General features: G+C 57.3%; 2 protein-coding genes across 5 annotated transcripts in view; one reads left to right on the top strand and one right to left on the bottom strand.

Annotated features, from left to right (window-relative positions):
• Nucleotides 1-13,906, top strand: part of KCNH2 (potassium voltage-gated channel subfamily H member 2) — a 38,839-nt gene extending 24,933 nt beyond the window's left edge. For 2 of the 4 annotated variants that reach the window (XM_032236908.1, XM_032236909.1), the window contains 8 exons: nucleotides 3,511-3,936; nucleotides 5,294-5,681; nucleotides 6,061-6,260; nucleotides 6,962-7,214; nucleotides 8,445-8,638; nucleotides 8,756-8,855; nucleotides 10,542-11,993; nucleotides 12,236-13,906. In XM_032236908.1, coding sequence (XP_032092799.1) covers nucleotides 3,511-3,936; nucleotides 5,294-5,681; nucleotides 6,061-6,260; nucleotides 6,962-7,214; nucleotides 8,445-8,638; nucleotides 8,756-8,855; nucleotides 10,542-10,774 — 1,794 coding nt within the window. In that variant the 3' untranslated portion in view covers nucleotides 10,775-11,993; nucleotides 12,236-13,906. The remainder of the gene's footprint in view (nucleotides 1-3,510; nucleotides 3,937-5,293; nucleotides 5,682-6,060; nucleotides 6,261-6,961; nucleotides 7,215-8,444; nucleotides 8,639-8,755; nucleotides 8,856-10,541; nucleotides 11,994-12,235) is intronic. The other 2 variants (XM_032236906.1, XM_032236907.1) reach the window with 2 other exon arrangements.
• Nucleotides 13,907-16,378: 2,472 nt separating this feature from the next.
• AOC1 (amine oxidase copper containing 1) lies at nucleotides 16,379-23,695 on the bottom strand. Its single transcript, XM_032235706.1, is given in 21 exon segments — nucleotides 16,379-16,671; nucleotides 16,673-16,909; nucleotides 16,976-17,142; nucleotides 19,054-19,161; nucleotides 19,164-19,190; nucleotides 19,193-19,330; nucleotides 20,905-21,078; nucleotides 21,081-21,130; nucleotides 21,132-21,186; nucleotides 21,189-21,332; nucleotides 21,335-21,375; nucleotides 21,377-21,499; nucleotides 21,501-21,542; nucleotides 21,544-21,576; nucleotides 21,578-21,719; nucleotides 21,722-21,823; nucleotides 21,826-21,992; nucleotides 21,994-22,039; nucleotides 22,042-22,092; nucleotides 22,095-22,414; nucleotides 23,589-23,695. Coding segments are annotated over 20 exon segments (2,196 nt in total). The 5' UTR covers nucleotides 22,405-22,414; nucleotides 23,589-23,695; the 3' UTR covers nucleotides 16,379-16,632.

Here is a 23,695-nt window from a genome sequence, read left to right as displayed (position 1 = left end):
TGAAATTTCACACACACACAAACACACACGCAGCCCTCCCTCCAGGGCTGGTGGGGCAGAAGCAGCTCTCCCCCCCATCCCCGGGCAATGCCTGCTATGCCCTGCCCCTCCCAGCTCCCCCTTGAGTGTGAGGGTGGGGCGGGAAGGAGAGCCCGGAGGCAGGCAGGGCTGGACTCCTCCCGTGCTCCTAGGGAAGGGGGAAGCCCTCCCCTCCGCGCAGGACATAAAGCCAGGTCCTTGTGAGGTGGGGAGGGCTCTGCCCCCTCCTTCTCACCCCCCTCTTCCAGATCTCACTCACACACACTCAGATAACTTGGGTCCCCTCTGTGGGTCCTCCTGTCCCAAAGACTCTGGGGCTGGTCCAGTTGCTGCGGGGGGCTCTGAGCGCGAAGGGCTCCAAGGGCTCTGTTTTTGGGGGAGAGCTCGTCCCTCGGCCCGGTTTCCCAAGCCTGCAGGTCCCAAAGAGGGGCTGCCCCCTTCTCCTTCGCCCCCTGGCCCGGGGGAAGAGCTTGCTCTCCCATGCACGCACGCGCCGCCAGCACACACACACACACACACACACACACACTCCATTTCCAGCAAAGAGAGCGTTTTTGTCCCAATTTGGTGCACAGCGCAACGGGTGGCTAATTTTAGCTCCCGGGCCAAGCAGTGTGGTCAGTTCCAGGCAAACCGCCCTGGGCCCGCTTCCTTCCCCCCCCCCGGGCTGTCCTCCCCCGCCTTCCAGGAGAAAACGGGCCAAGCTTTAAAGAGGTAGCCGGTTCAGATGGGGACCCTGCGCCCCTCTCTTCTGGGGAAGGAGACTCAGCCAAACAAACAAACGGGGGGGGGGGGGGACATTCTGGCATCAGACTGGGTGCCAGACTCCTTCCATATTTGGCAAGCAAGTGGGCAGCGTCATGGGCACCTGGCCTGGCACGGAGGAGGCCTTCCGTGCCTCCCATCCCTCTGCTTTGCAGAGCAGCCACCGTGGGGCAGGGAACTCCTCTGACGTGGGGAATCTGGAATTGGGCTCCCTGGCATGCTGGTGTCCCCCCCCCCAGCCCTGGCTTGTTTCCCACCCCCAGCCCGTCTGGCACCAAAATAACTGCGCCAAACCAGCGTGGCTGCCTTCCACCCCTCCGTCCGCCTGGCTCTATTGCTTTCCGTGGGAGGGGAGGCTTCCCCCCTTGAGCAGCTCTCGCGGGGGGGGGGGGGGGCTTCTGGACTGTGGCCCAGATGGCAAGAGACAGGGCCACCCCAGCGCTCCCCCCATCTGCCTGGCTGGGGGGGTAGATGCCTCTTTGGAGAGCAGGGCAGGCTGGGTAAGATTCCCTCCCCGATAATTTATGCGCTCCCCACTTCCTCGCCAGCTGCTTCTGTCTGGCGGGGCTGCCTGGCTTGGCAACAGCATGGCTGATGGTGCCCAGGGTCTGTGGCCGCCGGCTGCGAGGAAGCCCCCTGCACGGCCCGGGACTCGCCGGGAGGATGCTGGCATCCTTCCTGCAGCTGGTTCAGGACTGTCCTCTGCCCTGGGCTGCCCCTTCTGAGCTCCTCCCCCCCCCAGAGCCGCCTCACCTGTGGGTCTTTTCCTCTGGGGCAGCTGCTTGGACCAGGACGGGGACGCCCCCCTGGCCAGAGGCCGGCAGAAAGACACGGAGAAGGTATGGCGGGGAGGAGCGGGGAGGGGGATGGTAAGCTGCCCTCAGCTAACAAGCCGTGGGGTGATCAGGGCTCCCCAGGAGAGGAAGGGTGGGGAATGCAATATTTCTGGACATGCTCAGAGGCACTCTTGATTGGCACTTCCTCAAGGGCAGCCTCGGGTGGAGTGGACTCCCTTCTTCTCCCAGGCTTTCCCTCATAGGACCCACAACAATGGGGTCTTCTGGTGAGCTGAAATCTCCTCACTGGGTAAAATTGGGGTACACAACCCCCTGGGCCGCAGCACAGAGGGGGAGCTGTTGGGAACCGAGTTGCATAAGCAGGGAACTGGCATGGACTTTCCCAAGTCCAGCTGTGTGCGTGCACACTGACCCGCTGCTTACACAACCGCTGGCCCGCCACCCAGGAGGCCTGGTTCTCTTCTCCTGCCCTGCCGTCAAGGCGCAAAGGTTGGAGATGGCTGGACTAGATGATCCTTAGGGTTCCCTTCCACCTGCCACTCAAGAATGGCACGGTGGACTGGGGCGGGTTCCGCCATGGTGTCCTCGGAGTGAGTCGTGGGGATTGAACTGTTGGTCATTCTGAGTTCTTCAAGAGAGGTGCCCAACATTTCAGGAACTGGCAGGCGGGAACCGTACTCTGCACGTGCTCAGGGGGACTGCTGCTTAAGGGTCCTCCGAGGTCAAAACCACAACCCCGAGGCAGCCCTCCATTCAACTGAGTTGGACACCCCTGGGCTAGGCCGAGCAGGATAAGAACGCGGCACATGGACCTGGATGTGCCCGGACTGCAGACTCCTGCAGGGCAGGGGTGAGGTTGTGCCAGCGTTACTGCCGGTTCGGTGTGCGCACAATTTGCACACACGCATAGGCCTGCGCATGCGCAGAATATTAAAAACGTCAAAAAAATATGCCGCAGCAACCGGGGAACTAGTTTGGTGGCGTGGCGAGTCATGGCGAGTCACAATTTCCACTACCGGTTTGCCCAAACCGGTGTGAACCGGTAGCAACCCACCTCTGCTCCAGGGCCTTCTGCCTTGTCCCCCTGGGTGTTCCCTGCCCAGGGTGGGGGTTCAGAGGCTGCCCTGTTTCGTGGGGAGGGGGGGCAGTGCAGGGCAGGAGTGCCAAGCGCAGGGCAGCCTCTGGCACGAGATAATTGCCTGTCAAGGGCTTTCGGTTGGCAGAGCTGCTACCCTCGGAGTAGCTGGGAGGCACGGCAGGAATCGTCTTTGCTTCAGGTGCCTCTAAGGGAGCCGCAGACATTTCCTGGCTCAGGGAAAGACCAGGCAGTCGAGGGGGAAGAGAGCAAGGAGAGGCCTGCCTTAAGAGAGGAGGACTTCAACTCCCAGAATCCCCCAGGTGGCATGCTTTAAGAGCGGGGGGGGGACTTCAACTGCTGGATGCGACTGAGGGACGGCTGGGCTGTTAAACACCCTGGGTGGCTGTTACTCTGTGCACACCTGGGCTGGAGCGGGGTGGGTGGGACAGGTGGCCTTTAGTGCCCCCTCCCCATCACAAGGTAGTCGGACTTGTGTTACGTGGTGAGCATGATTTGCCCTATTCAAGTGGAGCCTAAATCTCTGGAGCGCAATTACTTTTTTCAGGAGGTGGGGGGGGATCAGGATGGGGCACTGAACATGGTGATGGGGGGTAGTTGTTCCATTGAGTGTGCGTGTGTGGGGCTTGCGGCTGTTGCGGCTTTTGCGGCTATTGTGAGAGCCGACCTGCATTCCTAGGGAGCGCCCGAGACACCCCACATTGCAGAGCACATCCAGAAAGGGGAGCTAGTGGAAACTTGGGGGGTGCCTAGACGTGGCCAGGGCCGGGAGGGCGGAGCTTAGAGTTGCTCAGGTTGCCTCCTGCCCCACAGGTGCTGTCGCTGGGCGCCGATGTCCTCCCGGAATACAAGCTGCAAGCTCCCCGCATCCATAAGTGGACCATTCTGCACTACAGCCCCTTCAAGGCAGTCTGGGATTGGCTGATCCTGCTGCTGGTCATCTACACGGCCATCTTCACCCCGTACTCGGCCGCCTTCCTGCTGAACAACCCGGAGGGCCGGGACCAACGGCCCTGCAGCTACTCCTGCAGCCCCCTCAACGTGGTGGACCTGATCGTCGACATCATGTTCATCATCGACATCCTGATCAACTTCCGCACCACCTACGTCAACACCAACGAAGAGGTGGTCAGCCACCCGGCCAAGATCGCCATCCACTACTTCAAGGGCTGGTTCCTGATCGACATGGTGGCGGCCATTCCCTTCGACCTGCTCATCTTCGGCTCCGGCTCGGAAGAGGTACCGGGGGCAGCTGGCGGGAGACGACCCTAAGTCGGGAATGGCTTGGCCCGCTTGGGATGGTGGCGGTGGGGCAGCCTTTGGTGGTGGGCCACCTTTGCCACTTCTCGCGAGGGCACAGGTAGTCCTCGACTTACGACTGCTACAGAATCCCTGATTTCTCTGGCTAAGTGAAGCATTTGCGAATTAGGCCCTGTTTTACGACATTCCTTCGCACCATTGTTAAGACAATCCCGGCGGTTGTTCAAGTTAGTAACACAGCTGTTAAGCGAATCGGGATTTCCCATCAGATGGTCGCAAAAGGGGATGAAGTGACCCCGGGATGTGGCGAGTATCATAAACAAGAGTCCGTTACCAAGTGGATTTGTTTCACGTGACCACAGGGAGGGTGCAGCTGTTGTCAGTGGGAAAACCGGCCCCAAGTCACTTTTTTCCACTACCGTGGTAACTTTGAATGGTCGCTAAATGAACTACTGTACATTGAGGACTAGCTGCACTAGTCGGGTTTGGGGAAAAATTGGGGAAGCCTTTGCTTTTTGAAAGTCGTTTGATGATCTGCGAGTAGAGGGAGAGGGAGCACTTTTGATTGTCAGGAACTTTGAAGGACAATGGGGGGGAGGTGTCCTTCCCCTCCCCGCCACTGAAGCAGGCATGCTGGGGGACAGAAGCTCGATTTGGGCTGTGCCAGATGTTCATTTTTTGTCTTTCTGACAACCGAAGCTCGGCGGGCTCTGACTTCCCGGTGTAAGGTGGTTCCTATTGATCCAGCCGAAATGGATCTGTTGGAGATCTGCCTGCAATGAGGAGCGGGATTGAAGGTGGCACGCCGGAGGGAGGGAGGGAGGAGAGCGACCCCGCTGGCACGGCTGGCCGTCTAGACAGCTCTGGCTCTTCCTCAAAGCTGGCATCGCTGCCTCTAGCCCAGCTGGGTGGCCCCTTCAGGATTCCCTTGGCTGTGGGGAGAAACTAGGTCAACACAGAGGAGGCCCACACTGGCAGAGAGGGGTCAAAGTGCCCTTGGGCAGCTTGCATGGGGTGTTTGGTGATCCAGAAGGGAAATGCCATGGTCACGGGCAACTCAGACCTCACTTACACGAGCAGTAGCCGAGTGCATACACAATGGCAATTGGTGTGTGCGTGGGCCTGCCACTCGGCTCAAACAACCTCCTCCCCTCGACGAAAAGGTTGGGGGACTGTGCTCTGTGCAGCCTCCGAGAGTCCCCACTGAGAATGACAATCGGCTGACCGCAGGGTGGAAACCGCCTGCGCAAAGGGGTTGAGGGACACTGTGGGTGACCCTGGATGAGAGTGGGGCTCTGGGAAATTCACAGCCTCCCCACCACTTCTGCCCACACAGACCACCACCCTGATTGGGCTGCTGAAGACGGCCCGGCTGCTGCGCCTGGTGCGCGTGGCCCGCAAGCTGGACCGTTACTCGGAGTATGGCGCGGCGGTGCTCTTCCTGCTGATGTGCACCTTCGCCCTGATCGCCCACTGGCTGGCCTGCATCTGGTATGCCATCGGCAACATGGAGGGCAAGACCATCGGCTGGCTGCACTCACTGGGTGGGCAGATCGGCAAGCCCTTCAATGAAAGCACATCGCACCTTGGCCCCAGCATCAAGGACAAGTACATCACCGCCCTCTACTTCACCTTCAGCAGCCTCACCAGCGTCGGTTTTGGCAATGTGTCGCCCAACACCAACCCTGAAAAGATTTTCTCCATCTGCGTCATGCTGATCGGCTGTGAGTGTGGCTGCCGGGGAGGGGGGAGGCTCAGTTGGGGTGGCCGCCCAGGAGGGCATCTGATTTGGGACAATGTTTCCTTAGAGTGATGTCCTGTGCTCTCTGTGCATGCTCACAGAAACTCTTCTTGGCGTGCAGGACGAGCTGGAACTGAGTGATTACAAAGCACAGCCTTCCCATAGCAGCAGGCGGCGTGTTGCGTATCGCCCTGTGGATTGGGAGGGGGGAGTTTATACCCAGATTTGCCGCATAGTGGGGGAACTGTCTTGAGCCTGGCCAGGGGTACCACTGTGTGAGGCACGACCCTTTCTGGTTGCCAAAATGCTGAGTCCAGGCACCGGGAGTGATAGTAGCTGACGGATGTCTTCCTTCTCGCCAGCACTGATGTACGCCAGCATCTTTGGGAACGTCTCGGCCATCATCCAGCGGCTGTACTCTGGCACCGCACGCTACCACACCCAGATGCTGCGGGTGCGAGAGTTCATCCGCTTCCACCAAATCCCCAACCCCTTACGCCAGCGCCTAGAAGAATATTTCCAACACGCCTGGTCGTACACCAACGGCATCGACATGAATGCGGTGAGTTTGAGTAGCCCCTCTGCCCCCCCCTCCCAAGGACCTGGCTGGTACCTCCTCCTGAGGGTCTGGGGGTCCAGTGTCCCCCTGATGGGATCCTGGGGATGGAAGCGCCTGTGCCACTGGGATCTCCCACATTCGAACACCCAAGGAGTACAGAACAGGAGTCCACAACATCCGGTCCATGGTCCACTACCGAGCTTCAAGACATTCCAAACTGAGCCACAGAAGTGGTTGAGCATGTATCTACATCCCCACATATTTGGGTGGCAGGTGAGCAGTGGTGGGATACAACTGGTACAGCCCGGTACGGGTGTACCGGTGCGTGCTGGGAGCACCAGGTACTGTTCCGGTATGGTGCTCTGGAGGGCCCACCTGCCTGTCCACTCTCCTTACTGCTATTTGAGCCGATAAAGGCTTTCGTGCATGGAGCATATGATGCCTGCGCGACGCTCCACCGAGCAGCTGGGGCGTCGTGGGTGCTACGCGCGTGCTGCACGTGTTCACGTGGATGCCGGGCCCCATTGCAGCGTATTGGTTGCAACGGGATCCGGAACCCACCACTGCAATGAGCATGTGCTCACACTCTTCGTTGGCACAATCAGCAAGCACACGTTTTCACCGCTCGCGGGTACTTCTCAGGACGGGGAGCCCCTAGGGCCCCGATTCAAACTCTGCCCCCTCCAACTCTCACCCCCCTGCAGGTGCTGAAGGGATTCCCCGAGTGCCTGCAAGCCGACATCTGCCTGCACCTGAACCGCACCCTGCTGCAGAACTGCCGTCCCTTCCGGGGCGCCAGTAAGGGCTGCCTGCGCGCCTTGGCCATGAAGTTCAAGACCACCCACGCCCCACCCGGGGACACCCTGGTGCACGCCGGAGACGTCCTCACTGCCCTCTACTTCATCTCCCGCGGCTCCATCGAAATCCTCCGAGGAGACGTGGTGGTGGCCATCCTAGGTGAGGAAGGGGCTTTCCCTCACCATCCTTGTTCCGCCGCTGTTCATACACAAAGGACAACCCTCCCTCTCAAGTGTCCTCCCAGAATGCCCCTTGGAAGGTGGCAGCGCCCCTGTATTAATACAAGTAATCAGGGGTGGGTATCACATTTTTTTTACTACCTGTTTAGTGGGTGTGGCTAGATGGGGGACATGGGACTGAGTGGGCATGGCCAGCTTGATGTCACTCACACACACCCAGTCCCATGACCCCTTCACCAAGCCATGCCCACCGAAACAGTGGTGAAAAGTTTTGACAAGGGTCGGGGGAGGCGCCTCCAGCCTTGTCGGAACGAGGGTTGGGGGTGATGTCTTACCTATCGTATTTTTCAGAGTATAAGATGCACCTTTCTCTCCCCTAAAAGCACATGGAAATGTTGGTGCGTTGTATACACTGAGTACAGCCATTTTTAGCCTGCGGAAGCCCTGCCCCGCATCCCATTTTTGCGAAAAAATGAGACGTTTTCCCCCCAAACAGGGGCATTTTTGCCTTCCCCCAGCCCTGTTGAAGCCTGCAGAGGGCTCCTGTGGGCCGGGGAGGACCAAATTTTTTTTTCTTACTTTCCTCTTCGAAATCTTGGTGCATCTTATAGTCTGAAAAATACGGTACTTCCCTTAGGACTGCCGCAGCCAGGCCTCCCATGCCCCAACACCTGTCGCCCCATTGCCTAACCAGTTCAACATGCCACACAGCCTCCTGCAAGTGGCAGCAACAGTGTGACAAACCACGCAGTGTCCTCCCGGAAGCGGCTACAAGTGGCTGCAGAAGTCCGGATGTGGCAGGACAGATGTCAGGACGTGGGAGGCCTGGCTGTGGCGGTCCTAAGATAAGCGGGTGCAGGGCGCATGGGGCAGCTCCCCAGACACACCCTTGCTTGATTTTTACACATGCGCCTCACCCCACCTCATACAACCAGTCGGTGGGACAGAGAGGGCAAGGTCTTAATGGGGGGCTTATTTTCAGGCTAGGTCGTATTTTTCGGGGAATCACAGTAGCCTCCCCGTGGTCACATGATCAAGATTCAGACCCTTGGCAACTGATTCCCAAGCCTTCCCTCTTGTATCCCCCTCCCCACAATTCAGGGCAGTCTGTCGTTGTCGTGAAGCACGAAACAAACATAAGATGGCAGCTGACACGCATCTTCTGGCTACTGTCCCACCATCCTTGTGCCTTCTCTGTCTACTTCCCCAGGGAAGAACGATATTTTTGGGGAGCCGCTCAACCTCTATGCGCGGCCCGGCAAGTCTAATGCCGATGTGCGAGCCCTGACGTACTGTGACCTGCACAAGATCCACCGGGAAGATCTCCTGGAGGTGCTGGACATGTACCCGGAGTTCTCTGACCATTTCTGGTCCAACCTGGAGATCACGTTCAATCTGCGAGATGTGAGTGCTTTGGGAGGGACTGCCCAGCCCGGGCTAGGGGTCCCCGGAGCTCCCCAGACCCATCCTTCCTACTGAGCCTCGCCCGTCCCCAAGTAAACACTCAGCTTGGCTTTGCAGACAAACATGATCCCGGGTTCGCCTGGCAGTGAGGAGATGAATGAGGGCTTCAACCGGATGCGGCGGCGCAAACTCTCCTTCCGACGGCGCACCGAGAAAGGTGAGCGTTGGCCAGAGGTGGCCCCCCACCCCCGTTGCCCCCCTCCCTTGAAGTTTGCTGCTCCTTCCAGGGGCCCTTAACCCCCCCCTCCCACATCGGAGCCTTGTCAGGTTTCTTAAAAATGCCCTAATTGATTCATGAGTATGGAGCCAAGTTTCAAAAGAAAACCAGTCATTTATTAGGAGCCCCATTTTGGCAAGACCTTTTTGCAGTCAGATCTGAGCCTTGTTTGAATTATAGCTGAACTTTACCCCTGTTCCTTCCCTCCCCTCAGTCTGTGTCATAAATCACATTCCCCAATGAGGTGCATCCCTCCCAAGCCTGCTGCAGTCATCTGAGATCCGACTCTAGCCGAAAGTATGTGTGGAATGTGCTTCCTCCCCCTTCTCCCACTATGGCAACTTTAGGAATTGACAGTGTGATCCTGGCTTCATCTGCTGATCCCAATGGAGCAAATGGTTGAAGGGCCAGGAGCAAGCAACAGCTTTGTGGGGGGAGAAGTCTGCGAGGGGGAACCACACATGTACGGCCACTGCAGATTGCCTCTTTTTGTGGCTGTCCTTTGGGTGGGGGCTGATCTTCTGGGTGAGAATCCGGCAGCTGGAACTGCCAACCGAGATGGAAAAAGAGGGCATCGTTGCTCACCCAGCAAAGAAGGTTGGGTCTCCCTCCCTCCTTCTCGCCCTCCCTCTGGGGACCAAAAGACCCTAGACCAGGGGTGTCCAACCCAAGGCCCATGGGGGCTGGATCTGTGTGTGGGGTGCTTAAATCTGGCCCATGGGGCCCACCTGGAAATAGCAAAGGACTGGCACGTGGTCCCTCTTTCAGCCAAAACAGGGTGTGCAGTGTCCCCCTGTGCCCCATTTTCGGCCTACAAAGCTTCCTGGAGCATTCTACTGGCCAAAATGGGGCATGGAGAGGTGAGGGTGGCTGGGTGGAGCATCCAGGACAAAAATGGGGAACGGGGGGACTCACGAACCCCACCGTGCCCCATTATGACTGGCAAGAGCTGCACTGGCTACCTGTTGATCTCCGGGTGCGCTTCAGGGTCCTGTTGACCACCTTTAAAGCCCTTCATGGTAGTGGATCTGAGTACTTGAGAGACCGCCTTCTGCCGATTACCTCCCTCCGACCGATAAGATCGCACAGACTGGGCCTCCTCCGAATCCCATCCGCCAGTCAATGCCGACTGGCGACTACACGGAGGAGAGCCTTTTCTGTTGCAGCTCCGACCCTGTGGAACGATCTCCCCGTTGAGATCCGCACCCTCACCACCGTCCAGGCCTTCCGCGTAGCCCTTAAGACCTGGCTCTCCCAACAGGCCTGGGGATAAGTCTCTAATTTGCCCCACCCGAGTGTTGAATGTTGAATGCAAGTTGTGTTTTTATTACGTTATTTATTTTATTCACATATTGTTTGTTTTGAATTGCACCCCCTCCCTAATGATTGTAAGCCGCCCTGAGTCCCCTCAGGGAAAGGGCGCCTATAAATCCAAATAAACTAAACTAAACTAAACTAAGATTCTGTACAGGAAGTGTCCATCCCATCTCTCCCCCACGGCTGGTCCATGGAGGAGAACTACAATGCGGCAGGGTTTGACAACCCTGCCCTAGGCCCACCAGCCTGGAGACGTTGCCTGAGACCACACCTGCACCCCTAAGTAATTTTATGCTCCCTGTTCCACAGATGAACACCTGGGGGAATCGAGGTCCCAGCCCAAGGTGCTGCACATGGGCCAGAACTGCCAGGCTCCTGCTGCCGCCAGGTGGGAGCCCTGCCTCAGCAGTTCAGCCATGTCTAGCCCGCCTCTAGTGACGAGGAGGAGACCACCCGTCCCCATCTCCAGGGCCACGGAGTTGTCGCCTTTTCCATGTGACCATGGGACCCCTGGCTGTTCCGCCCTCCGCAGCCCTCCCTGAGGAGCCGAGCAGCGACTCCTGCAACCCTCTATCGGTAAGGCCTGTTGGGGCGCTCATGCCCACATCATCAATGGGGATAGGGGACAGAAGGGGGAGGGGTTTGGCCTCCCTCACCCATCACACGGGACCTCCATCCCATCTTACGCTGCGGGAAGGCTGTGCTGTTGTCTTCTCCCGGCCTGCAAGGAGCCACGGCGCAGTGCCCCTCTTTGTGGCTGGGGGGAGGCTGGTAAGAGGCTGACCTGCCCATATCGCAGTGACCCCTGGGGCTGACACACACATCCCTCCTGTGTCCCCTCCCAGGAGCCTTTTCAGGTGTGTCGAATATCTTCAGCTTCTTGGAGTGAGAACGAGAACGTCAGTATCAGGGAGCTGCCCCGCTGCCCGACTCCTGCCCGCCCTACCCTCAACCTCCCCTGGCCGGCAGCAGCAGCCTCCCCTCCAGCAGGCGGCATCGCGCTGAGCTGGAAGGCCGCCTGGACCTGCTCCAGAAGCAGCTCAACAGGTAGAGAGGGTGTGTGTGTGTGTGGTTGTGCCCTGTAACTTCAGCAGAATCATTCCTGGGCATTTGCTGGCAAAGGGAAGGGGAGGGTTGAAGGATACTCCTCCTCCCCACCCAAGGCCAAGAGGGCCTTTTCTTGGTGTTGTCCTCTTCACTTTTCCAAGACCCCAGCCCCTTCTGGAAAAAACAGCCCCCCCCAAAGAGTTAGCTAGAAGGAGGGGAGGGGGAAACAACGGAGGACCCTTCATGCCCGGAGAAAGCCAATTGGATGGGTGGAACAAGGAAGTTGCCACTGTTCTCACATGGGACAGTGTGTGTGTGTGTGTGTGTGTGTGTGGTGTGTTGGTGGGGGGAGTTTCTTCTTACACAAAGGCACTGCAGATGGATGTGGAGGCAGTGTGTACCACGGCAGACATCCGTGGAAGAGATGCCTTGTTTGCCTGCCTGGGTCCCTACCCTCTCGGCCCACCTAGCAGTGGGAGCCAGCCTTGCCAGCCGTTTTACCTTCCTCTCGTCGCTTCCACCCAGGCTGGAGAACCGCCTGACAACGGATGTGGCCTCCATCTTGCAGCTGCTGCGCACCAAGCCATCCTGGTGCCTCCCACCTACAGCGCCGTCTCCTCTCCGCAGCCCCCATCGAACGCCGAGCCCACCTCAGGGGAGCACCCCCTGGCCCTCCCCCCCATCCTGGCCCAGGCGCTCTGCACCCGGACACAGGTGAGTGTCCCCTCAGAGAGCTGAGCCTTGTCCTCAGAGCTGCAGCTCCTGAAACCCGTGCGGAACTCTCGCCTGGTGTTCCGGGATCCCAGCCTTCCGGATGGACATGAGTCTGTCAGATGGACCAGATTCATGTGGCATCAGCCATTGCCTTTGTGGGTGCTGCCCATCCCTTCCCTTTCAAGGGGGCTTGGACCTCCCCCAAGGCCATTTAGTTGATCTTTCCTCTCATCCCTTCTCAGATGCCTCATTTTTCCATCTCTCCGGGTGGACACTACCGAGTCTACTGATGAGGTGGTGTTGCTGGTGGAGCCGCCCTGCGCGGCCCCTCGGCGCCTTTCTCTCACCGGGACAGCTGGGCTGCCACGGGGGGACCGGACTTGCCCTCCCGATTGCACAGACACTGCTCGGACCCCGGCAGTTAATCAACTCTGGACGGAGACCCAGATGAGGTCTCTTCACGATGGGGAGCATACAGTGGACAAAGATTGCCAGGAGCCTGCGCGACCCACCCGAGGGGCGGCTGCCTGGCATGGCCGAGCAGAGCTAGCCACTCTCCCATGATGACGTTAGCTGGCCTAACAGCTGGGCAGATCCCGGGAGGATGCCTGGGGAACTGGCGGAAGGGCTGCAAGAACTGTGGACGACGACTGGTGTGAAGGACATGAGGATGTAGGCGGAGCCAACAGGACACTGACGGCAAGGATCTGAACTTTGTGATGTACCATCCTTCATGGGTTCCGGGGTTTCAATCAACCTGGTGCTGAGTGGGGAGTCCAGGAGGAAAATGGGTGCTCCTATAGGGACCCCAAGCTGGAACCCCTGAGGAGGGCAGAGGGACACCTCCCCATCTCCTTATGGGGAGTCTTTGTGATACTCGGAGGGCCCCCGTACCCCGCTTTCTTTTTTGAGAGACCCTCTCCCCTCCAGGACTTTCATAATCCAACCTTTGCTTCACCAAAGCGATTCTCGGTGGTGTGGGGAGGCTCCAGCTGAGCAATAATTCCAAGCCCTTTGAGTCCATCGGGGGGACCGTTCGAGATCGGAGCAGCCCGCATGGGAGAGCTGAGATCAGACGGAAGTTGTGACAGTTGTGGACAGGCGGGTGTGGGTCATTTACTGCTGGATCACTCCTCCCCCTCTTAGAAACCAGGCTGTGTTCACAGCTCCTCCCCATTACACATGGGGCTGCAGGCAGGGCATCACTCCCCATCTCTGTGAGGGGGTGTGTTCTCTGCACAGTGCACCCCACTTTCCTCAGCCACTCCTAAATGTTTCCCGCTGATGGGAAAAACGGGGTGTAGGGGGACACAGTGGTGAATGGGGGGAGGTCTCCTCCCCATGTCCCATTGCATCCCCCTCCCCTTTAAAGCAGCAGCCTGCTGGATGCAACCCCTTCCTGTCCTTCCCATCGGTCCCCTCTCACTTAGTAGCAGGACAGCTAGGTTCCATCAAGGGGGTGCTGACGGCGCCCCCCACACCGCAGGTTTCCAAGATCCCCCTCTTCTCCCAGCTTGCCCCACACATCTGAATGACGCACGTTACATCCCGCGCCCCCCTGCGCATGCTGTCCTCGGCAGTAGCAACCAATGCCCAATAAACTTGGAGGGGATGACTAAACCCCCTCCCCACAGGTCTGGTCTCTTTGTGGGGGGGGATCACAGGGGAGGGCTGTGTGCTTCAGCCTGGAAGTTGCAAAGATTGCCTGGAAAAGAGGAAAGATGGTCAGAAAGTCCAGGCAGTCCTCGACTTACGACCACACTGGAGGCCCAAACCTTTGTCTCAAAGCGAGTCATTGGTTCAGTGGACATGGGCCCCTTTTTGCAACTGGTCTTGCCAATGTTGCTAAGTGAGTCACTGCAGTTCTTAAATTAGTAACCTGCTTATTAAGTGAATCTGGCTTTCCCATTGAGAGTCAGGAGGTCGCAAAAGCGGATCGTGTGACCCTGGGACACTGCGACCGTCATAATTAGGAGTCAGTTGCCAAGCATCTGAAATTGGATCACGTGACCCTAGGAATGCTGTGACGTCGTAAGTGTAAAAAATGGTCCTAAGCTCTTTTTCAGTGCCGTCGTAACCAGAGGTGGGTTCTAGCAGACACGACCGGCAGTTGGTTTTGGGGTGCACTGCGTACGCAGGTGTCACACACTCGTGCGCTTGATGTGCGCACAGTGCAATAAAAATTGTTCTGCGCATGCACAGAAGCGAAAAACAAGATGGTGTCACCCGGAGAACCGGTTTGGGGGCGTGGCAAGCCTGAGTCACTGCCAGTTCCAGCGACCCAGGCTCCCAAACCACTACCGGTTCCGCCAAACCGGTCCGAACCTGTAGGAACCCACCACTGGCCATAACTCTGAACAGTCACTAAGTGAACTGTTTTAAATTGAGAACTGCCTGTATATATTTCTTGCAGTGGGGAGCAAAGAGGGAGATAAAGCGTCCAGGAGGGGCAACCAATTCTGCCCCTTCCCCATTTTCTGTACTGATCTCGAGGACTCATTGCGACGGGAACACACCACAACTGGTCTACACAGAGCTGCCCCACCTGGTTCCTTGGGTATTAACAGCCCCTCCCCCAAGGACCCATTCAGCCAAGCCCCACATCCACAGGAAGTCCTCGATTTATGACAGTTTGTTTAGTGACCAAAGTTACAACGGCACTGGAAAAAAGGATCATTTTTCACCCTTACGACCATTGCAGCATCCACCGTGGCCACGTCTTTGACACGACCCCTGACTCACATTACATATACAGAGCGTCATGGGGAGGTGATGCGACCTTCCAACCCGATTTGCTTAACAACTGTGGTAGCAAGTTAAGACTGATTCACTTCAAAGTGGCCAGAAAGATCATAAAATGAGGCAAAACGCAACGAATGTCTGACTTAGCCACTTAAATTTTTGGGCCCAAATACAGTAGTAGGTTGAGGACCTACCTGTGTGCCTGGGGGTGGGACATTGTCCCTAGGTACCCTGGTTCAGTTGACAGACAACGCAATGGACTGACCATCAAAGGAACAACAGCTGGTCGTTTCACTCGGGAAGAGAGGCTGTTCAGCGTGGAGACACCATTTTTTACATGACACCCTAAAAACTGAGGAGTTGGTGGGAAGGTGGGGGACTCCCTATCTTGGGAAACACAGGACCTCCCCCCCCCAGGAGATTCAGGAGAAGTCCGGTCATTAGTGACGGTTTTTTACAGGACCGTTGCCGCGGCCTCACAGTGGCTCGTATGTCCGGACTGTCACAGTGGCCCAGGGTCCCGACCGTCTGACGAGCAAGATCACGGGCATTCCCATATTCATTAGTAACACGGCGGTGAAGCAAACTTGTGTTACTAACTGAATAGCGGCAGGGATTGGCTTCACAACTGTGACCAGGACAGTTATGACCTTCATAAAACGGCAAAACCACCGTCTCGGTTAGCAGCAAAAATGAAATTGTTGTAAGGTAAAGTCTACCTGTATGGGTTGGTTTGGGTGCAGTGTGTGGCAGAGCAACTTCCACGGCAGGTCCACTGCGAGTGTTGTGGCTGTGTGAGCCACATGGGTAGGGGAGTTGCTGTTGAATTGGCGCTGGGGGTGGGGCCTTCAGTGGCACAGGGGCTGTGGGGGGGGGTCTAGGGCCGTGATGGTGAACCTATGGCATGCATGCCAGAGGGTGGCACGCAGAACCTTCTCTGTGGACACACACGCCATTGCCAGCTGCTCCTCTCGTTTCTGGCATGTATGTCTTCGCAGGCGCCGGAGTGATGGAAAACAGCCTGAAAATGGCCAAAAACAGTGAAAAAATGACCTGAAAATGCCAAAACAGAAGCTGTTTTCAGTCTGTTATTCAGGCCATTTTTGGCCCAAAATGGCCTGAAAACGTCACTGTTCTAGGGGTTCAATATTCTTGGCCTTCTACATCCCGAGCTGCCCTTTGAGAGAGAGTTTTGTGTGTGGCACCATTTGTGTAGACTGCTTCGAAAGGTTTATCTTCAATTTATTTTCACGACAGCCCTGGTGGGTGGGGCAGAGGATTCCCGTGGCCCAAAGGGGAAGCCCTGCTCCGACAGCCATCCCTCTGGGAAGCGGGACTACGGAGGTGTAATACCTGCAATCCTTAAGTTCCGAGACTCCCCCCTTGTGGCCCCTTGCCCCTTGTTGTAAATAGCAATAGTAGACTTATATACCGCTTCATAGGGCTTTCAGCCCTCTCTAAGCGGTTTACAGAGTCAGCATATTGCCCCCAACAACAATCCGGGTCCTCATTTTACCCACCTCGGAAGGATGGAAGGCTGAGTCAACCTTGAGCGGTGAGATTGAACAGCCGAACTGCTGAACTGCAGTCAGCTGAAGTAGCCTGCAGTGCTGCACTCCAACCACTGCGCCACCTCGGCCTCTTAAAGTCAGTAATGGGCCAGGAGGGGGAGCAAGTGAGGCAGAATCAGCACCAGCTGCTGGCGGTCGAGGGACAGCTAGTGCTGGAAAGGATCTGGAGTGGGGAGAACACCAAGGGGGGGGAGGCAGTTCCTCCTCAGTCTTTCTGCCCACAGACCCTCTGCCTGGCCAGGGGGCATCACTAGATGAGGTCCTTCAGAGGGTGTGTTTCGAAACCGGCGACAGTGGCGTTCCATGATCAGAAGGTCCCAGCTGAGCTAGATGGGGCTGTAGGTGCCGTTGTAGCTGAAGGGCACCTTCTGTCACGCAGTGTACCGGGCTCTCTGGAGTCCAGCGCTGAATCTGCACCCTGTGCCCAGACTCTTTGGGACGCACGATGACTGTGCGACGGGATGCCACCGAGGGGTCTTCGTCGAAGAAGTTGAAGGGGCGCAGTAGGAAGCCCACTACATTGCAGGGTGTGTGGCCGTGTTGGGGAATGTCCTCCGAGTGGGGGATGTGGAGGAAGCCCACCGTCACCCAGGCCACCAGGTCCTGTCGGAAAGAAATCCCAGTTAGAAACGCACATAGACACATACACAACCACACACAACATACAACCTCTCTCTCTGACCTGCTTGTCGATGGCTCTCGTCGTTTCCGAAGGAAGTTTTCAAAGCTCACGCTGGGGTGCCATGGGTCGTCTTCTGGATGTACAAGCTGCTGCTGACGCCCTTCGTTCTCGTGCTGTTGAGTCACCGCTAAGTGGTACCTGCCAAGAGGATGTCCTGCCTCAAGTTCCAGGTGTGGCCGGGTGACCCTGCCCCACCTGTCCAGATTAAACACCTGTGTCTGAAGATCCCGATGCCCTCCCATCCAGTGGTGGATTTCAGGCAGTACACCCGGAACGGGCGTACTGGTGCCTGCCGGGAGCACCGGGCACCATTCCAGTACAGTGCTCCAGAGGGCCCATCCACCTGCCCGAGCTCCTTACCTGAGCTCTTTGGCACTTCCGCGCATACGCACGGAAACATACGGCACCTGCACGCTGCTCTGCGAGCAGCTGGAGCATCGCAGGAGGCATTCACAGAGGTAAGGACGCATGCGTGCATGTCCCATGCGCACATGCATGCATTGCATGCTGCGTGCATGCATGTGGGAGATGCTGAGCCGCATTGCACCGTACCGGTTGCACAGGGATCCAGAACCCACCACTGCCTCCCTCCGTCTCTGCAGCACGATGCATCTCCATTGTGTTGACATTTCCATACGTAGAACCATCCAGCAACCAGGAGCCCTCCGTGGTCCTGTCCCGCGTCTCTGCTTACAGGGGCCCCCCTCCCATTTCCCAATGTTCCCCACACCATGCTACTGGTTGAGTCTCCCCACAAGAAACTGGTGGACGCTGCCTTGCTTGTTTCCCTAAATCCAGCTCTGCTTTTTCGGACCATGCTGCTCTCCAACCCAGCCTTGTATCTGAAGTGCCTGTGGTTGACCACTCCCATTTTGTTTGCTAACCCCCATTGAAGAGAATGCTAGAGGACCCTTATTCTTGTACTCTAAAGCTGCCCTTATGGAAAGAAGATCCCCTGCTCTGATCTCGCTCTGTCTGGGGATATTGCATGAAGCCCTCTGTTGTGGCCTGTTGGCCGCCAGCCCTCCGCAGCCGAATCGGAGGAGGAGGAGGAGGGAGGAGGAGGAGGCATGGGAATCAGGGTCAGCATCAAGGCAACCTGAGAGCTCCAAAGGGAAGAGGGAATGGAGTTGGCAGAGGTGATCCTGGGCTGTCTGTCAGCCCCCCGTGTGGAGTGGCTGATGAGGAAGAGGACAACAGCTGGGTCCAGTGCCTGATGCGTGGAAGCGCAGAAGCAGAGAGGAGAGCAGTGGAAATCTATGGGCCGGTCCTTGGGTGGAAGAGCCACTGCTGCTAGTGAAGCCCCACCATAGCTCTGGCGATAAAAGGCAGGGGGCGGAGATGAATACGTGTGGCAGATAACTATTCATCTTCTGGCCAGCCGGCGTGGAGAGAGAACTTTTTGCTGGGGCTGCCGGCGCTCTGAATAAAGGAATCTGAGTTAACTTCTGAGGGTTTGTCGTGTTTGGGGAGCTGGGTCAGAACCAGAGGTGGGCTCCTACCAGTTGCACCTATTCGGTAGAACCGGTTCATCAAATCTACCGAACCGGTTAGAAGAGGTTCCACCCGTGGACCCGGAAGCAGGCCACACCTACAGAAGAGGTTCCAAAAATTTTTGAAACCCACCACTGGTCCTTGGATATGATTATTCTACACTATCATGCTCCTATTTATAAAACTCAGTGCCTCTGTGAAAGGTAAGGAGACTACTGCGTTTGTGGTGCAATCAGAACATGCGTGTGTTGAAGTTGTTTTAACGCAAACCAAAGATGCCTTTTAAAACAAGTTTACATCCTATTCTTATGCTGCCAGGGCTGTGTGTGGGGTAATTGAGGTGGTTCTGACAAGTGTCGTCGGCATCTTCGTATCCGGTCACATGGGTGGCAAGCCACTCTCATCCGGTCACATGGACAACAAGCACTCCCACAAAGGAGCCACACCCACAGAGTAGGTTCGAACAATATTTGAAACCCACCACTGGTCAGAACACCTTCCTTTGGGAAGACTCTGGAAAGGCTGTGGCCCCTGTACAATCGGGATTGTGTCCTACCCCATCCTGGCTCACCTGCTCCAGGGGACGCATTCTCTTCCTTCCAGTTACGTGGCAAGACGAGGCCGGCGTGGGAGTGATCTGGATGCGTAGCTGCGCGGTGGTCCCATCGGTTCTTCTGGCTGGGTTGGAGACCAGGAAGTAGCGAGGCAGGGCTTGCCGATGGGGAACGTGGCCTGGCGCTCGCGGAGGCGTGGCTCCCGCTTCAAGCGTGGCTGCACCAGTCGGTGGCTCGCCAGGGGAGATATGTTCTCGAAGGCCACATCCACCGTTTCGAAGCTGTTGGCAGTGCCTGTGAAGAAAGCCAAGACCGGCGTGTATTTTGCCACTCTTCTGAAGCCTCTAAAAAATGCGCCTCTACTATGGGCAGGAGAACTGCGTGCCTCAACTCCCTCGGGATTTTTTAGGCTTTTAACCCTTGCTTAACTCTGCTCGAGCGCCTAAAAAGTCAGACTAGATGAGGCATGCAGTTCTCCTGCCTCACAGTAGAGGGCGCTTTTTTAAGAGGCTTTTTTAAACAGGCAGCCATTCACAGTGACAGCAGCTAGCTAGCCGAACCCCAGCACTCGCCTTTTCCCATTTACATTTTTCTCCTTTTCATGATTGACAGTGGTGAGTCTGGGCCTCCCGTGACTGCACGTCACTGACCAGAAGGCAAGACGAGAAACAATGAATGATGGGAACTCACTGAGGAGAGAAACCCCCTGGAATTAAGGAGACATTTCTTAACAGGGAGGACAATTAATCAGTGGAACTGCTTGCCACCAGAAGTGGTAGGTGCTCCATCATTGGACAACCACCTATCTGAAATGGCATGGGGCGTCCTGCTTGAGCAGGGGGCTAGGCTAGAAGACCTCCAAGGTCCCTTCTGGCTCGATTCTGATTGGTTGCTTGATTGATTGATCTCCCAAGAAGCAGGAGGAACTCCCCTGGCCGCCTGGGGTTGGAAGATGGAACCGGGAGGATGTGAAGGAAACACCTGGGTTCCAGTGGTGGACATTGTGGTCACAGGCAGGACAAGAACGAGCATTGGAGAACTTAAACTGCACCCTTCACCACAGAGAGAGAGGGCAATCTTTGTAGACGGGGCCTCTTGGAGATGGGCCCCTTGTAAAGGAAGTTGCTTCAGGAAAGCTATTCCCGGAGCCTATTTTTTTCCATGGAGTGGTGTGGTGGCCTAGAGGGGAGGTCTCACTTCACAGTCAGAAAGCTGTGAGTTCGATCCTAGGCAGAGGCAGCTATTCTCTCTCTGGGCACAATGAGAATATCTCTACTGAACCAAACTCTGCATTGGCGACAGGAACGGCATCCAGCCAGGAAAGCATCTGCTAGCTCCATTCAGTTGCCCAGACTCCACCCCACGGGATTATGGCAGGGGTGTCAAACTCAAGGCCCGGGCCCGGATCCGGCCCGTGATGTAGTTAGATCTGGCCCACGATGCTACCTGGAAACAGTGAAGAACTGGCCCCCAGCACCTCAGGTCAGCAGGACACTGATCTAAAGCTTGGTGGCTGCCATCTGGGCCCGAACACAGTTAGCCTTAGATCTGTGGGGCTGTCCTGGAGTCAGTCAGAGGCAGCACCATCCCATGGAGACAACGGATCCCACCCAGGCCAACACAGGCACCCCACCGACATGAGCTGGACACAACCACCCCAGCCCCCAAGGTGAACCCCAGCCCTGATGTGGCCCTCAATTAAATTGAGTTTGACACCCCTGGATCATGGGTCATTAAAAGATGATGATGGTTTTGTTTCCATGGACATGGCTGACTGGACAAAAAGCTTCTGTCCGAAGAATTCGGCCGTTTGGTGAAGATTTGAACCCGGGTCCCCACCACTCCATCTGCGTGGGAGAGAAACCTACCTGCAACATCTAGGTCAATCTTGTAGTGGTACCAGGTTGTGGTGTTGCCCAACAAGTAGTATGGAGACGGGTGCCATAGGGGATCCCTCGGGCGTGTAGAAGGAGTGTGGACATAGCCTGTGGCGTGGACCTTGGTCTCCAGCACGCCGTTAGGAAAGAGCAGGAAGTCCCAATGTAGTCGTAGTTGTAGACGGTGGAAGTGGTCCGGATCACCAGGGCATGACCCCAGGCCTGCGTAGAAGGTAGAACCTCCTTGGAAGTTGCTGTCGAAGTGACGGCGCAGGGCACGCCCGTCGGCAGCTCGAAGATGCAGATGGCATTGGGGTAGCGGACCGGTGCATCGGCGTCGTAGTGGTGGTAGGCGTCCATGAAGGTGGCCGTCTCTGGACAATCGATGCCCGGAGCCAGTTCGTGAGTGACGCTTCCATGCCCCATCCGACATCGATGTACTTGGTTTGCATGGTGGCCGGGAGTTCCCGCCATAGAAACAATGGCCTCCTGCACTCTCACCTCGAGGCGATGCGTCCCCATTGAATCGTACGTCAAAAGCTGCAGGCCTGTGGAGGTGCGTAACCGGAAGGCCAGGCTCCACCCTGTACTCCACGAGGTTGCCATGCACGGAGTAGCGGTGTCCTTGGTTCACACACTTTGGCACCATGCACGTTGGTAGGGGCCCGTGTTGAACTCCCCGCGGGGCACAAAGCTGGGAAGAGGTTGGTCTGGATGGGAAACCAGCTGAACAATGGGCACTTTGCCCTGCGCGTACTGCGGGCCAGTTCCTGTGGTGCCAAAGTACTGCCCGTTGTACCACACCTCTCGATGGACCAGCGGGCGGGGTCCAACTCCCCGTGGTTGATCAGAACCTCCAGCCCGACGGGGTGAAGGAAGAAGCCCTCGATGGCACGCTGCAGAATAATCATGTCCGCCGTTCCCCGGAGGCCAGGCCACGTGGGGCGATGTCGGTGAAGGTCAGGCATCGGTCCTGGCAGTCCCGGAGGCCAAAGCCAGAGACGTCCTTCAGGAACTGGTTCAGGGGGGCCAGGAGTTCGGTCAGCTTGTTGAAAACCAGCTTGTACTCCAGTTGGTCATGGTCTGGTGATGAAAGCCACCGGCTGGCCAGACGGGCGATAGACCTCGGCACGGGCAGCGGCCCCACGATGTACTCCGTGATGTTGGGCTTGGCACCGTGCCAAAGAAGACCACTGCTCGGGCACGCCGGCGTGGGGGCTCCGTGCCAGTATTGAGGTAGCACAAGGCCTGGCTTTTCTTCGGAGGGAGCATTTCGATCAGGAAGAGGCTGTTCTTGGCGAGGGACCCCCCCTTGCTCGGTTGGAGTCCCAGTTCAGGGCGACCATCAGGAACGTCCGGACGCCCAAGCTCCGCAGGGCTCAAGTCGGAGAAAATGGAGGCCGCCTTTTGGCTCAGAGGGGGCACGTACCCTGGATGGCCTGGACGAAAAGGCAGAGCATGCCCACCATGTAGGCCCACCGGCATCCTCATTGCGACGGGCCTGTGGAGAGAGGCGTGTGGGACGGGATTGCAGGCGGCAGAGAGACGTGGGCACGCTAAGTGTTTATTCGCTCCCAGCTGCAAACTGTCTGCTGTTCGGCTCTGATGCGCCTCAGCTGTACCGAGGCAGCAACTTTTGGGATAATGGAGCCAAGGGGGCGGGGAGGGGAAATGGGGGAAGGAGGGAGAGGGAGGAAGGAGGAAGGGAGACATGCAAAGGCAGGCAGGCAAGAAGGAGAGAGGGGAAGGAGAGAAGAAGGAAAAGGAGAGGAAGGAGGGAGGAAGGGAGGAAGCAGAGGGAAGGTGAGAGAGGGAAGAGGAAGGAGGCAGGAAGGAAAGAAGGAAGAAGAGAGAAGCAGAAGGAAGGAAAGGAGGGAGGGAGGGAAGAAGGAAGGAAGGAGGGAAGGAGAAGAAGACAAAATGGAAGGGAGACAGGCAGGAAGGGGAGAAGGAAGAGAGGGAAGGAGGGAGAAAGGAGGGAAGGAGGGAAGGAAGGAAGGAGGAGGAGTGGGGAGGGTGTTTGGAAGCCATCTGTCCCATGGCTTAAAATATGTTTTCACTGCCCAGTAGGCAGCGGGCATCCTGACACCACTTTGGCCAAGATCTCCTCTCTTACCCATGTCTTGGGGGGGGGTGGATTGCAAAACATGGGTGAGGACTGGGGGCTGCAGGGGGGGTTGTGTCCCCTGGGACAGTTCACCCGCCCCGATTGTCTTTGGGGTCCCTATTGCTGAGGGGGGGGGGCATCTTTCCGATCCTCCATCCAGTTCAATTGCGGGCAAGGGTCCCTCCCCACCCCCCCCACCCCAGACCCAAGGAGCCCCAAGCGCTTGTGGCTGAGCGTCCCACCCTGCCAATTATTCAAGCATCTGAGACCCCCTCCCCTTTAACAATAGGTTGTAGGGGTGGGAAGTGGGCTGGCAGCTCTGGGGAGAGGAGCCCCCTCCCCACAAAGTTCCCAACCAGCGTCTCTCAGGGAACCTCACCTGCACCCCCTCCCCAGGCCCCTTCCTTACTTCATCCCTCCTTCCCTCCTTCCCTCCTTCCCTCCCTCCCTCCCTCCGCCTGCTCTTCCTTTCTTCCCTCCTCCTCCTCCTTCCAACTCTTCTCTTCCTTTCCTCCTTTCTCCCTTCTTTTCTTCCCTCTCCCCCACGGCTGCCCCGAGCGCCCCTCACTTGTGGGCCGGCTGGGCTGCGGCTTGGGAGGTGAGGCGTCGCCTGCTTCGGCAGCCCTTCCCGTGGGGCTGCTGCGCCTACTTATCTAGCCCAGCAGGTGGGAGGGG

The sequence above is a fragment of the Thamnophis elegans genome, chromosome Z (genome assembly GCF_009769535.1).
Source record: "Thamnophis elegans isolate rThaEle1 chromosome Z, rThaEle1.pri, whole genome shotgun sequence".
Taxonomy (NCBI): Eukaryota; Metazoa; Chordata; class Lepidosauria; order Squamata; family Colubridae; genus Thamnophis; species Thamnophis elegans.
This window is presented reverse-complemented; position numbering and strand designations above follow the sequence as displayed.